General features: G+C 47.4%; 1 protein-coding gene across 1 annotated transcript in view; it reads right to left on the bottom strand.

Annotated features, from left to right (window-relative positions):
* Window positions 1-6555: 6555 nt before the first annotated feature.
* LOC126335609 (uncharacterized) overlaps window positions 6556-16336 on the bottom strand; it is a 34689-nt gene continuing 24908 nt past the window's right edge. The window contains exon 2 of the mRNA XM_049999060.1: window positions 6556-7669. Coding sequence (XP_049855017.1) covers window positions 7069-7669 — 601 coding nt within the window. The 3' untranslated portion in view covers window positions 6556-7068. The remainder of the gene's footprint in view (window positions 7670-16336) is intronic.

Raw genomic sequence — 16336 nt, 5'->3', positions numbered from 1 at the left:
CTTCTCCTTCGTACACAACTTCATTCTCGCGATCAGAAGTTGAAAAGGTTGCTGTATAACTCCCCGTTCTAGTAAGGAAGCTTGCGCATAATCATGGCTGGCCCTTCAGATGAAGTACGGCATGGTATCGACCTGCTACTGTTTTGATTTTTTAAGGCACTGACTTTTTCAAATTTATGTTTCAGAGTAAGAAGTATTTTTAGCAATTTTACATAGACGATTATGAGGAACATCGATCATACGGCATTTGGAGATCTTACACGTCTACGTTGACATTGTTTAAGCAGCACCTTTAAAGTAAGACGTCACTTGTATGGGTTGGAACGACATGGAATGGGCTGATAGCTATCGCTGACTCAGTCACCTCTGGGAAATCTAACGGGAGAGAACCCTTGCTTGTATTTCTTTTATCCTGCACTAGTTAGTAGTGAATGTTTCAAACATTTTTTTTCCAAATTGGACACGTCTAGAAACATGCAACAGAGTACTGAGAACAGAACAGCATTGCAAATGAGGTTTGTTAAAAAATTAGAGACAATTTGGTATTTCCTTTATGAACTGTACAGGTAGAGGAAGTAAATTCAAAAAAATGATGCATTTATTATTACAGCAATGTAACATTTTAATATTCCCTGGATGGAAGAGGCACATCACAAAGAGTGGATGGGCAGTATTGACAGCATATTCTTCGTGCAGATGCACGGTGAAGAATCTCTGTCGGCAGTTTCACAAGCTGCGACATTGTGGCGAAGAAACAGTGACCCATATATACAATAAGTTTCCTTTAATTTACTTCTATGGTCACAAAGGTTTTGTTAACAGATTATCGGTTTCGGTCTTTAATGACAATCATCAGATCTGCAGCAAAAATGGGAAAAACAAATACACTCGCAGATTGTGTACAGCTAAAAACAACACACACACCATAATGAGAAAGTAGTAGAAACACTATATATATTTGTGCGGTTGAAGTATGAAGAGGCATACCCGTTTTATAAAAACAAAGTCCTAATGTACTGCAGCCATAGAGCCATCGTAAAATGTTAAAAGCGGAATCAACATCAGCATCGTCAAATAGATATAAATATGTTACGCACGAGTCATATTGTCAGAAACGCTACAGTTTGAAACAAGCTGCTGTGCAGTAGCCACAGGACGTTTGTGTTGTAAGTTCATCAGATGTCGCTAACATCGGGATACACTAGTTTTCAACAATTAAGAAACAGTGAAAATAAAGGGGGATACAATAGTCAAAGTCTTTCATGAGCTTACAACGTATAAAAGGCGTTACAGTAATAAAAAGAAGAATATGACAAAAGTGACATTGTTGAAAAGTTAAGAAATAGTGGTTGAGATACTCCGTCACCTACTTAGTGTCTCTCGTCGCCCTGCCTTTCTCTCGTTTGCTTCCTTGTCTTGTCCTGTGTTTTTCCTCTCATCATAATGTTAAACCCCACCACCTCTTCTACAGCCACCGCCACTGCCATCGTGTACACCTACCACACCGGCGCTGCCACGACTATCACATGGTGTGCCTCATCACTGCCCCTCAGTCCATCCCCCACTCCTCACTCTCCCATCTCCCTCCCTATTTGTCGCCCCATCCCCGGTTCCTCCCTCCCGTGCCTCCTCCGATCCCTTCCCTCCCCTCCCTCCCACTGCTCCTTCCGTTTCTGCAGGCCCCGCTAGGGTGGTTGCCCAGAGGGCTATGGCTCACACTCAACTCTCCCCTTCACCTTCGTCATCATATTCACCGTCGCCTTCGCCATCGCCCTCACAATCTCTGGCGCCGACTCCAGCACCGAGACCAGTCGCTCCCATCCCCCACACCACCTCCGCCGCTGTCTAGTGCCCCAGTGGCACCCCTGCCTCATCTACTCCCAAAAAGGCTCCACCTCATCCCCCTTCCCCAAACCATCATGCCATGTATGTCTCCCCGCCTGCCCCTCCTCCTACCACTACCTCCTCTCACGTCCTGATCCCTCCTTTCTTGATGCCTCAACCCCCACATCGCTCGCCGACCCTCACCGCCGTGATCACTCGGCTTAGTCCGGCGATCACGGAGGTGGTGGTGGTGTTGGCGGAGCTCAAGGTGCATCCCCATCTGGAGGTGCATGCGGTTCGCCACATTGATAACTCTTCAGGCCCCACCCGCCTTATGCGGGTTTTCCGAACACACTCCTCCATCGACCGTCTCCTTAAGGAGGGTGCCCACATCTTTCACCACTGCTACTAAGTTGACCCTTCCCGTTCCCCCCCCTCAATCCCTCCGCTGCCAAAGGTACTTGTGGTATAATGCACACCCAACATCGGAGTGCTGCGAGGCTCCCACTTGCCCGCACTTTAGGCAAGCCCACTTTCTAAGGCACCCTACTGCTGAGGATATCATCAGATTCCTCACCATCGTCCTTCAGAATGTTCATCCTTTTCAGCGCCCCCACACCCTCCAATAGATATCCCTCGCCACCCGTTCCATTTTCCACCTAAAAATGTACGCCACCTACTCCAACAACCAGGCCCATTTCGCCTTCTCCCGCCTTGACACTCTTGTCTAAATCCAGGTCATGTCGCGACAGCACCGTATCGTTTTCAACAACATCCGCTCCCTTCCCACCAACAAGAACCTCTTCCTGCACACCCTAGCCACCCAGCACATGGATGCCTTCCTCCTCAGTGAAACCTTCATCGAACCCCACCACACCGTCCACACTTCGCCCTACCTTTTTCACCGTTCCGATAATCCCTAATTGCGCGTGGCGGAGTTGTCATTGGTCACCACTGCCAGATCCCTGTTCGGCTCCAACCTCTCCTTCCCGACCCCACCGAAGAGCTGATCCTTTGTCTCTTCTTCCCTGCGCCACCACCTATGTCCACCCTAACGCCCCTATTCCCTTCGATTTCCTCTCCCACGTTGACCGCACCTTCTCCTACATGATCGCTGCCGACCTCAACATCCACAGTTGTTCCACCGCCCAGTTACGGCGGTGGCATCGGTTCTCCTCCTCCCTTCAAGGCGACCTCATCCCCATCCCCCAGCACACTTGTCCCGAATCAAACTCCACTACTGATGTTGTCCTTTCCTCTGCGAACCTCCTTGACCAGATAACGGTGGATGTCCTGGAGCCTATTGGTAGCGACCATATCCCTGTCCTCACCATTTCAGACTGTCGTCGCCCTCGCCCCAAACTTCGTAATGACCCTCCCCTAAATACGTCCATGATTATTCTGGTGCCAACTGGAATTCCTACCTGGATACCCTCTCCACCCCAGTCGATAGCCACCCCTTCACCTACCGCCACCCTAATGTAACCAATGCTGCTTCCTTTCTCCAGCAGACCTTGTCTGAGGCTGTGCGGGACCACGTCCCTACTATCGCTATCCACCCCCACCGTCCTACCTTACCCCCACAGGCCGTCGTCGTCCTCCTCCTCCATGAATCCCGCTGACTCTACCGTGCCTTCCTTCACACGCGTGACCCGGACACACTGTGACGCCACCACCAACTCCAACGACACATTCGTAACTTTCTCACTGTCAAGAAGCGCCGGGACTATCAACTCGTCCAAGTTCTGGTCAGCCTACCGTCGCCCCTCCGCCTACTATCCTGTGCTCCATGATGATCACCCCTTCCCTGACACCCTTAGTAAGGCCAATCACTTTGCCTCCTACCTATCCAATGTCTTTTCCATCCCCGATGATCCCAGTTCGATTACTCCCTCTTCGCAGATGTCTGCGATCGAACGAACACCTCTGTCCCTCCCCTCGCACCTGGTTTCCAGTACTTTGACAACACTGCACACGGAACTCAATGCCCCGACATAGGATATCATTGCTACACTCCGCACAAAACGCAACACCACTCCTGGTCACGATCGTGTCAACTACTGTCACCTTCATGGAGCTCATGTCTCTTTCCTCTCCACCTTGCCCAGCCTGTACAATGTAGTCCTGTCCACCGGTTACTACGCCGACCTGAGGAAAACCCCCTATCCTGATGTTCCTTAAACCTGGCAAACTGCCGTCCGCTGTCTCTTCCTACCGTCCCATCAGCATTACCTCTGTCTTCAGCAAGGTCCTGGAATCTATCCTCACCTGACACATCCACCACCATCTCCACCAGCACCGCCTCCTTCCTGTTACCCAGTATTGGCTTTCGGCCGTCCATCTCCTTTCCGACCAGCTTAATTCACGTTTTTCCGCTATCTTCCTCTCCCTGGACATCGAACGAGCTTATGACTGCATATGGCATTCCGGTCTCCTCTTCAGGCTCCAAACCTTCGCACTTCCCATTAACTACGACCGTCTGATCAGCTCCTTTCTCTCCCACCGTCCTTCCTACGTCACCATCCATAACACAGATTCCTACACCTTTTTCCCTCTGCCGGTGTGCCCCAAGGTTCCGTCCTCTCCCCCCTTCTGTACCTTTTGTGTAAGGGACATGCCGCCGCCGTCACCCCCAGTCCACCTTCTCCACTTTGCCGATGACACCGCCTTCCTTTCCTTTGTCCCCACCCTGCAGCGCTCCCAACACCTTCTCCAATCCCATCTTGATCGCTTCTCAACTTGGTGCAACCAATGGTTGCTCAAGGTTAATCCCTCTAAAACCCAGGCATTTCATTGTAGGCAAAACCACCCCTTCCTTCCGCCTCCTTGATTTCTATCCCACCGTCTATGGCTGTCCTATCGCCCTCACTCCCACCCTCAAGTACCTTGGCGTCACTCTCGACCGTCGCCTCTCCTGGACCCCCCCCCCCCATCTCTGGACAATCCAAGCCAAGGCACACATCCGACTGTCTCCTAGAGCTCCATTCAGGTCTTGTGTGGGGTCTGCACCCTTACACCATCCTTCACGCCTATAAATCCCTCATCGGCCCTATCCTTTGCTACGCCCATCTGGCCTGGATCTCTGCGCGCCGCGCCGCGCCGCCCGCCCGCCCGCCCACCCGCCCACCCCCCCCCCCCCAACTTTTATATATCCCTTCAAATACTTTAACGCCTCACCTATCGCATCCATCTCTCCTCCCCCACGTGGATCCTGTAGGATCTCATTCCTTTCCCCCCACCTCCTCCTTTTCCTTGAAAGGATACGGATCCTGCACACATCCCACAAACTCTACCCTCCTCACCCGCTTGTGTCACCGATCCTCTCCCGCCCCGCGCACTGCCGCGCCTGTGTTCCCACGTCCCACCTGGTCTCCATCTCTCCACCCTCCTTACCCTCTCTCAAGGTGACTTCCGCCAGCTTACCCTCCCTGATGATGTCCTCCTCCCCTTCATCTTCCCCTCCTATCAACTTTAATGCTCCCTGCCCCCATTTCCTGTGCCTCTCCTCTAGGCACCCTCCTTCCCTTCTCTTTCCTTTTCCCACTTCCCCTTCCTTTTCCCCAGATCTCGCACCGCAGCCCATGGCATCTGCCCTCCCCTCTCCCTGTCCCACTCCCCTTTCTTCTCCCCCTCCCTTGGCAGGTCCCCGGACTTGCACACGCTCAGTAAACATTCGCGAGCCGAAGATCATTGCCATCAGTGTCTCGTGTGTTCACCTTCGATGTGCTTAGTGATCTATCGCCGTCATGCCACCACTGTTCACGTGTACCGTCGCTTTCATCCATGTTATGTGTACTGTGTCAACTAGTGTTGGTGATGTTTCTCGTCCAGCGTGAACGGCTCAATGTTTTTTTTTGTTTTTAGTGTCTTCATTTTTTGTCAAACTCAAGGCTGCAGAGCGGCGTACTATGCTGCTGACAGCCCGCCTTGTAATAAGGTGAACAAAATCACAATAAAGGAAAAGTGATTAGAGTAAAACATTGTCAAATAAAGCAAAGTAGGTACTTGGCACAAAGTCACTCTGCCAGCTTAAGCAGTTGGGTTGGTTCCTTATATTTTTGATTTATAAATTTCAACTTCCTCCAACAAATTAAGAACAGGGCGTTTCTTCACTCTGAAGAATACGGATACAATTCTCAATGCTGTCTATGTAATGGCTAGTATCAGATAAATGCTGTCCCAAAGCCGTTAAATTTCGTGGCTGTGAGTGTTCTTTAAACCTTAATTTAAAAGAGCGGCCTGTTTGACCGATGTAATATTTGTCACAGTTATTGCTGTCACTCCTGTATACTCCAGAGCCATCAAATTGATCATACTTCCCTTCCAGTTTATGCTTTATCCGCAGTTTCAGGGTATTGTCAACCTGAAAGCCACATCTGACATCAGACTCTAAAGCATTTTTCTACTTGCAGGGAAATTTTGCCATTAGTTTTCATAGGAATGGTTTTCATTCTATCTTTGCCGGCTCTGTTTTGTGTGAGTGTACGTGCTGTTTGTTGAACGTTTCTTTAACCTACTGTAGCGGCGCGTGATGTAATTTATAGAAAAGCCGTTAGCTACCAAAATCTGCTTTAAAATGCTAAGTTCTTTACGTATTTCGTTTTCGTCCAAAGTTATGTATATATTGTTAGTACTACTTTTTCAGTATGTTATGTATTTTTTTAGCTGTAGACAATCTTCGAGCGTATTTATGTTTTTCCCTTTTTTGCTGAAGATCTGATGATGGCTATTTAAGACCGAAACCGGTAATTGTTAACAAAAAGTTTGTGACCATGGACGTAAAATGAAGGGAACTTCTGTCGCCAATGTTGGAGTAGGATTTTGTAAAATTTAACAAACCATTGTGGTGCCTGGAATATGTAGTAAATGGTTACAATTGAATATTTACACAAAATTAAGCCAAAACTAAAGAAAATAAGTCAACAATGTGGTTTCTGATGCTCAGAAGCAACAGACGCAGAAACAGTGTCACTGCTGAGCAATTTTAAATTTGGGAGTCTTCTTGCAATTTCCGGATATGCCCATGCCAAGTGGAGGATACCTACCCCTCCAATCCCCTGCTGGCAGCCTGTAAGTGCTCAAGAGCGCACTGGACTTCCCAGCAATGAGTGCAGTATATCCTCATGGCCTACCACCTCCACGACCTTTGGGCGTGCTGCCGTTGCTGCGTCTTCCTTTTCCTGCACCTGTTCCACCACATTCTCACTGGCTACATGGCGCCCATACAGATACAAATGGCGCCAATCAATGTTGACGACGCGCCTGAATGTCCATGTGGCGCCCATGAACACCCACATTGGTCCCAAGAACATGCCCGTGGCAGCTCTGAACGTCTGCATGGCTGCCATTGAAGACCACGTGGCGGCCACTGACGTTCGTGTTGCGGCCATTGACGTTCGCCTGGCGCCCTAGGACGCCTGCGTTGTTTTCCTGAAGTTCTGCGTGGTGTCCGTGGAGGTCTGCGTGGCGCTCCTGAACAGTCGTATGGCATCCATGAAGAACTGTGTGCTGCGTATTGAGGTCCTTACAGCACCTACGAAGGTCTGCCCTGCGCCTATGAAGGCCTGCTGCTTCCTCAAGCAGGGATGCATGCCAGTCATCCAGGACGGCTTCTCCTCGACCACAGGCAGTGGCTTCCTCTACCAGGGCCGCTGCTTTCCTATTCAGGGCAGCGTAGTGCTCATTTAGGTTCTCGGCTTCCGCCGCTAGGACCGCGCAATCCGCCGCCAGCGCCGCGTAAAGCTGCACCAGAGCCCCACAGCTTACCGTTTGTGTCTGCTTCGTACTCTGCTTTGCCTGCACTTTCTCCACAGCTGTGCCTGACATCTGGTTTTCACCAGGCAACCTGAAAATTATTGTAATAGCTGAAGCATAAATGTTCACAGTAAGAGGTGATGGTCTCTGAAATATATTGAAGTTATACCTAGATCATCTCCCGCACTTTCAAAGTAGTTCCCCGTGGGAGACCAAACCCAAGGCCTATGTCGTTTGTAAATGAGTTCTGAAAGTCTTAGTTGGTGTGATTATTACCCTCTTACCCTCTGCAATTCTAATGTTATCTCATGCACTCTACACGTGGGCATCCACAGAAAAACTATCTGAGAAAGGCAACATTGTGTAATTTCTATTTTTGACGTAAGGGATTCCAACTCTAAAAACAAGTACACAAAAGTTATAGAGCCTGGTATCTTTGATAATTTTCCACTATTTTTGTCGACATTTACTCTCATTCAACACAAAAATGTTTCTTCTGGCAAACAATGCATTTGTTAGGATGGTTCGACGCTTGTACTCTCTTGGGCAACAATGTTTTTCAGAGACTACGGCAATCGCTCTGGCACATGAAACTAATTATGCTCAGCAAGGGCTATCTGATTTGCTACGATTACAGATTTGATGACATGATGCTGTAGTGTTGTGGTTATGTTGTGCTGAAGGAAACTAGTACCACTGGTAATTGTGTATGGATATTCAGCAAGTTTACAACAGCAGTGTTCACTCAATGATTGGTTTGTTATTGGCCGCACCTGAAGGTCAATAAGGGCTGTAACGGTAAGTGACGAAACATTAGTAATGATTTCAACAGTGTTCTGTAAATGTTTGCATCAGCTGTGACTGAAACACCAGTGAAACCGCGGCTAAGGTAACTAAAATGTCTAATTTTCTTTCAACAGCCAGACTACTGGTAAGTCACAGTAATGAATATCTATCTGATAAAGACTAACTGTACTCGGTAGGGTCTAGATATACGGTTTAGTAGCAGAATCATTTTTAGATACGTGGAATATTTTTGCACTGAACAAAACGTCTATACCTCAACTCTTCAAGAGTTGAAGAGCCGCGTCACGTGCCCCCCCCCCCCCCCCCCCAGTTTGGGCCCCACCTCCCATAATCCACTCATTCCCCCTGACACCTCTCACTCAAACCTTCAACCTTCAAATTTATTTTCATCTTTAGGAAAACGACGATGTCATCGAACTACGCCGGATGAGCACGGCACTTGGACAAATCTCTTGGTTTTAGTCATTTCCGAACAACGAAGCCGTATGTCGTCGCATACTGACAAGGCAGTAGTTCTCGTTGGGTGTTTCCTCCTCGTATATTCCTTTAAACTCTTAGACTGTTGCGATGTAATATTTTATTGGCCAAGTTACCCACGATGAACTATATGAAGAATCTTGACAATATGGAAAAACAGATCAACAAGAACGTAACGTTGGTATTGGTTTGTAAATCCTTTCTTGACCAAAGTGAAGGATTCATTTCGACTACTGCTTCTTAGTTTCATTGCCACAATCATAAATTCAACTTTTATCAACAGCGACAACCTTCGAAACAAAGGCTGGATCATTTTTAAGCAGTTATTTAAGTTCACTAGAGACCGCAAGATGTGTCTTCTGATCGCCTTTAAACAGTTATGACAAAACCTTTGCCGCAGTCATCAATCTTGACAAATTGTACTAACTGTACTGTACATGTTACGAAGATGTTTCATAGTTCTTGGAAGGTCTAGCGACAGTCTTGCATAGTGATATACACTACTGGCCATTAAAATTGCTACTCCATGAAGATGACGTGCTACAGACGCGAAATTTAACCGACAGAAACAAAATGCTGTGATATGCAAATGATTAGCTTTTCAGAGCATTCACACGAGGTTCGCGCGGGTGGCGACACCTACAACATGCTGACATCAGGAAAGTTTCCAACCGATTTCTCATACACAAACAGCAGTTGGCCAGCGTTGCCTGCTGGAACGTTGTTGTGATGCCTCGTGTAAGGAGGAGAAATGCGTGCCATCACGTTTCGGACTTTGATAAAGGTCGGATTGTAGCCTACTGCGATTGCGGTTTATCATATCGCGACATTGCTGCTCGCGTTGATAGAGATCCAATGACTGTTAGCAGAATACGGAATCGGTGGATTCAGGTGGGTAATACGGAACTCCGTGCTGGACCCCAAGGGCCTCGTATTACTAGCAGTCGAGGTGACAGTCATCTTATCCCCATCGTGCAGCCACATCTCTATCCCTGAGTGAACAGATGGGATAGTTTGCAAGACAATAACCACCTGCAAGAACAGTTCGACGACGTTTTCACCAGCATGGACTATCAGCTCGGAGACCATGGCTGCGGTTACCCTTGACGCTTCATCATAGACAGTAGCGCCGGCGACGGTGTACTCAACGACGAACTTTGTTGCACGAATGGCCAAACGATATTTTTTCGGATGAATCCAGGTTCTCTTTACAGCATCATGATGGTCGCATCCGTGTTTGGCGACATCGCGGTGAACGCACATTGTAAGCATGTATTCGTCATCGCCATACTGTCGTATCACCTGGCGTGATGGTACGGGATGCCATTGGTTACACGTCTTGTTCGCATTGACGACACTTTGAACAGTAGAAGTTACATTTGAAATGTGGTACGACCTGTGACTCAATCCCCCCTGCGAAACCCTACATTTCAGCAGGATAATGCACGACCGCATGTTGCAGGTCCTACACAGGCCTTTCAGGATACAGATAATGTTGGACTACTGCCCTGGCCAGCACATTCTCCAGATCTCTCACCAACTGAAAACGTCTGGGCAATGGTGGCCGAGCAACTGGCTCGCCACAATACGCCAGTCACTACTCTTTATGAACTGTGGTATCGTACTGAAGCTGCATGGCAGCTGTACCTGTGCACACCATTGAAGCTCTGTTTGACTCAATACTCAGGAGTATCTAGGCCGTTACTACGGCCAGAGGTGGTAGTTTTGGGTACTGTTTTCTCAGGATCTGTGCGCCAAAATTGCGTGAAATTGTAATCACATGTCAGTTCTAGTAAAATATATTCGTCCAATGAATACCCGTTTATCATCTCCGTTTCTTTCTGAATATTTTCCGGTGTGATGCCAGTTGACAGCCGAATGGTACAATATTAGTTGTCAGAATTTGTTATTGGAACGCTTATACCGGTGTTATGTTTGTTTCTGACCTAAATCATTGTTTCCGAAGGTTAATAGAAACTGGTGATGCGTTTATTCAATGGAGTTTCCAAGCAACGACACTTTACAATGGCACACTGCTGTTGCACACCACACATTTCAAAAACCTCTAAGTTACGGAAACACGATAATGTAAACATCTAATCAACATGTTCGCAGCCACTTGCCTCACTCAGTCATTTTTAGTTCGTTGTTGCTTTAGGGCTCAAAACAACTGAGGTCATAGGGACCCATGACAAATTAAAATAGACATTTATCGAATGAATTTGATTATGATTGAGGTGAGGCGCGCTCGACATCGTCGTCATCAACGCCCTGACGAGAAGTCGGCATGCTAATCTCATGGGCGGAGACGAAGACTGTCCCCACATACGGAGCAGTTTATAATGTATTAAATCCTGCATGCCTTCCCCAACAATTTAGGGATGAAGCCTGACAGATTGCAAAATTTCACCACAGATGTTAAACTTTTATCTTTATCTCTTAGGATGGTCGGCAGATCTCCATGGAGACTGAGGGCTGCCCTAATATCAGTATATAGGACACACGTTGCCAAAATATGCAAAACAAAGTGGCGCGCAACGAACTTCAGAGTGGTGGACCCTCCCACCGGAGCAGGAAGCCATGTGTTAAAGGGCTGTGTCTGATGCACAGTCGTGTAAGCAGAACCTCCTTCCAGCCGTGAGGCTGACATGAATTCTGTCATGCCTTTGTGGTCGATCTGAGCGGCCGTAGTTTGCTCTATCACCTGCAGCCATTCAGTCTCCACTTGATGCATGATCCGTCTGTCCAAACATAAGACGATGGCGTGTAGCAGGATGAGACATTGATAGGCAGCACCGTCCCGACATGCTCCCTTTGCGGATTTGTCGTTGCCCTAAATCCCAATGTGGCCAGGTACTCGGCAAAAGACCACCTCCTTGCCACAATGTTGGAGACCCTGTAAGTCGTCATGGATGAGCTTAATCAGCTAGTCTATTGGATACATTTTGTGAAGTGCACTAAGCGAGTCGGAACAGACGAGAAATCTCATACGGTGACAGCCAGAACAGTTACAGGATAAAGTTTTACTAAAATCCTTGACCACGGTTTCGGTATATCTAAATATACGTTCATCAGAAGTAAGATACACCCTCTGTCCATAATTATGTTGTATAAATGGAGACGTTTTAACCACTGACAACGCCTTTGGCACAGTTGTTTTATGAGTCCCCATTGCAGGATGTGATTTTAGTGTATTTTACTTATGAAGGTATATTTAGATATACCGAAGCCGTGATCAAGAATTAAGAAATCTCTATCCTGCAACTATCATTTACCGTGAAGAAATTCAGAAGTAGGTGTTTCAGCCAAGTTTAAAATCTTGAGATACGATGATGTGTCTGAACCCTATCCACTGCCATCAGAATGCCACCAGAATTCTGAATCATAATTTGTAAATTGTTTCAGAAAATTCACTTTAAAAAGCCTACCAGGGGAAACAACAGAACAACTGGGGACATTTTCTTGCTGGGATCCATCTGTATAAACCACGATAAAAATGTGGTACATACTTAAAATGAATGATAACTAAGTTATAAAAGCAAAATGTTGAGTATAAAATTTCTTGTACTGCGTCAAGCCCAAGATCACTTTGAGCCTCTGACGACGCCAAGGTGACAATGCGTTCTATCATTGGCTGTGTATTTTGATGTCTGATAGATCCAGATCCTCGAGACAGTCTGAAGCACACATCCAAAATGGCTTGGTTGCATAGGGCCAATGTCTGAACAGCCGTTCAAATGTGGGTTTGGCCACTGAACTAAGTGTCAATGACAGATGACACAGATTTTCAGCGCCTGTAGAGCCAAAAGGATACATCGTCGAATGGAGAGCGGTGGGTCTCACCAGGCTCTGCACACTGAAGTGGGCTGGTCTGAAAGGATCCAGTCGCTATGCGAATACCCTCATGGTGGACAGCATCTACAATCTTGAGGTAGGAATGACGCGCTAATCCGTAGATCACGCTGCCATAATCTAAACATGACCGAACAAATGCCCCATTAAACTGAAAGAGGCGGAACCGATCAGCTCCCCTTGTTTTTCTGCTAAGGCAATTCAAAATATTCAATGACTGGAAGTCCTTTGTTCGAAGGTAGTTCAGGTGTGGGAACCAAATTAATTTAGAGTCTAATAATAGTTGGTTGGTTGGTTGATTGGCGTTGAAGAGACCAAACAGGAAGGTCATCGGTCTGTTGCTTCAAATGTGGTCCATTCAGACAGTTTGACATCTCAGGAAAGCCAGGACGATAAAAAGGTAAAAGGCTAAAAAACGTCGAAGTGCAGTCATCCAGTCAATAGTAAAAACAAAATGAGGGAAGTCAGCAAGAGAGCAACCCAAAGGCTAGGCTAGAGGCAGGAAATATCCCATCTCTGATGCAGTTGAGGCAAGACCACCTGCTATTTAAAAGTATTCAACCGCTAGAATGTGCAAATGCGTACTGCAAAAGGAGACTAAGAAATTCTGAAAAGTGATAAAAACAGAGTAAAAGGCAAAGAAAAGAGAATTTTGGCCAGGGAGGGGAGTCAGGAATCTCCAAACAAAGCTTAGAGTGGGAGACACCCCTACCTTCACCGCCCTGTCCCCTACACCAGAGTGAGATTAAAAACCTTCAAACTGAGAATAAAAACCGCTTTTACGAAGGAAACTTAGAACCAATTAGACCATCCAGGAATCGTCAGCCAACATCAAAGGTAAAGTGTGGGGGAGTCTGTACTTAGCACGCAGAGCAAAAAGAAGGGGGCAGTCAACCAAAATGTGTGCTACTGACGCGAAGGCTCCACAACCACAAATTGGGGTGGCTCATCCCGCAAAAGAAAACCATCTGTCAGCCTGGTATGGCCAATGCGGAGACGACACAGGGAAGATGAAGGCTTTCGGGAGAGGAGGAAGGAAGAACGCCATGAGGTAGGTGACACCTTAATCAGATGAAGTTTATTAGACAGGGAGGTAGCCTCCCAAGAGTTGTCCAATGATTGTGCAAAGTGGGATTTGATATGAAGCGGTAAATCCGTTGCAGGTGGGGTTACAGAGAAGGGGGGGGGGGATTAAGTGACTGCTCCCCAGTCAAACGATCAGGAATCTCATTAGCTGGGATACCCACATGGTCAGGAAGCCAAAGGAAGTCAACGGAAGTCAACGGAACAAGCAGCACAGCGAAGTTCAGAGAGATGGTCATGGATTGCTGACACCAAGGGATGGCGGGAAAAACACCATTCTATAGCTTGAAGGGCACTCATTGAGTCCATACATAACAAAATGTGGTTTATGTTGGGACTGTTTAATGAAGGTAAGGGCCTGTGAAATTGCCATCAATTCCGCAGTAATCACCCCACATGTAGTTGGCAGGAGATGATTTTCCACGCCAGCAGAGGATGGGAAGACATATCCCACACGATCATCAGATTTAGAGCCATCAGTGTAAAAAACAACAACATCCTGAAACTCCCATAAAAGACGTCAGAAAAATCAATGCAACACCATCAGAGGAACATAATATTTTGGATCTCAGTGGAGATCCATCCGAATTCGGATCCTAGGAACTAACCAAGCAGGGTGTTGGGGAGGTAATGTGGGAAACAGGACAAAGGATTGTGAAAAATCACGGCGAAGAGATGCAAGGCGGAGTCCAACCGGTAAACCCGCCCAAGGGTTGGAATCGGGTGGGTGAGGTCCTTGGTCTGGGAACAGGATAGAATAGGTAAGATGAGTGGGTGAGGAATGGACAGTGATTGCATAAGAAACCAGAAGCTGGGACCGCCAAACAGAAAATGGGAGGTATCCCAGCATCAACCAGGAGACTATCAAAAGGGCTAGTAAGAGAGGCACTGGTGGCCAAACTGATACCAAGATGGTGTACCAGATCCAGGAGGTGCAGTGTGGAAGGATCAGCCAAACCATTAACTTGACAACCATAGTCAAAGCGAGACAGCATTGAAGCCGAATAAAGGCGAAGAACGATGTAGTGTTCCACATCCCAAGATGTGAAGGCAAAGAAGCGAAGGACATTGAGTTTACAGAAACATCCTACCTTCAGAAGTCTGGTATGAGGCAGCCAAGCGAGCTTGTTGTCGAAAAGCTCAGGAAACGAAACTGTAGGACCACGGGTAATCGTTGTGCATCGAGGTACAGCTCTAGATCGGGGTGGCCATAATACGGCGATAGAAGACGACCACCCGCAATTTTAAAGGAGAGAACTGAAACCCATGTGAGAGTGTTCATGCAGAGGCACGTCGTATAGCTCCCTGGAGCTGCCACTCTGCAGAGACCATCGAAGAGGAACGAACCCAAATGCAGGAGTCTTCCACATACAGAGCAGTGGTGACCAAAGGACTGACAGAGGCCACAACTCCATCTACAGCAATGAAGAAAAGAAGTACATTCAATACAGAACCCTGTGGGATGCCATTCTCCTGGGTCCATGGAGAAATAAAAATAGTACCAACCCAAACCTTGAACGACCGATGGAACCAGAACTGGCAGAGTGAGACCCTACTCATGAAGTGTAAGTAAGATATGATAGCGCCAAGCTATGTTATAGGCCTTGCGAAGGTCAAAAAATACTGCAAACAAATGGCGGCGCTGCAGATTCCAAGCGAAGCAAATGATCGATGGAGACCGTCGTCCTCGGAAGCCACACTGGTAAGGGGACAATATATCGCAAGATTCTAGGACCCAATTGAGTCAACAGGCTACAATCCATTCAATTAACTTGCAACAACGTTTGTCAGACTAGCTGGACGATAGCTTTCGACAAACTGGGGTTTCTTACCAGGATTAATAACAGGAACCACGATGTCATCCCGCCACTGAGAAGGGAAGCCACCCTGCAGCCCAATACGGTTATGTACCCAGAGAAGATGCTCGACAATGGCAACACTGAGATGTTGAAGCAGTTGGTTATGAATGGAGTCTGGGCCAGGGGCCATATTATGAGAAGAAGAAAGTGTGGAAAGAAGTTCCCATTCATTAAAAGGTTCATTGTAAGATTCTGACTGACAAGGAGTAAAACATAAGGCAGAAGCTTCGGCCTGCTGCTTTTGTTGAAGGAAAGCAGCCAGATAGGAGGCTGATGCTGATGCCATTGCAAAATGGATCACAAGATGTTCTGCAAGAATCAACAGGTCTGTGCGAAAGCCATCTGGGAGGTTAAGGCCCAGGAGGGTAGACTGCCAATGCCAATCTTGGAGAGACATACCGATGACATACGGACAGAGGGAGCAAGGAAAGAGGCAAAGCTTTCCCCAACACATCCATTTGCTCTGATTAACTAACGGTCTCTAGCGCGGAAGCGTTTGAAGGTAATAAGGTTGGCAACGGATGCGTGCCACTTAAGGTATTGCAAGGCTCAACGGCGATCACATATGGCAATGGCGATGGCAGTACTCCACCACGGACTTGCCGGTGGCGACATGGTCCAGATGAGCTCGGGATAGCAAGCCTATCAACTCTAACAATCGCGTCAGATACGTCAGGTAG

This window comes from Schistocerca gregaria, chromosome 2 (assembly GCF_023897955.1).
Source record: "Schistocerca gregaria isolate iqSchGreg1 chromosome 2, iqSchGreg1.2, whole genome shotgun sequence".
In the NCBI taxonomy this organism is placed as follows: domain Eukaryota; kingdom Metazoa; phylum Arthropoda; class Insecta; order Orthoptera; family Acrididae; genus Schistocerca; species Schistocerca gregaria.
Note: the sequence above shows the minus strand (reverse complement) of the source record. Positions and strands in the feature narration are given on the sequence as shown.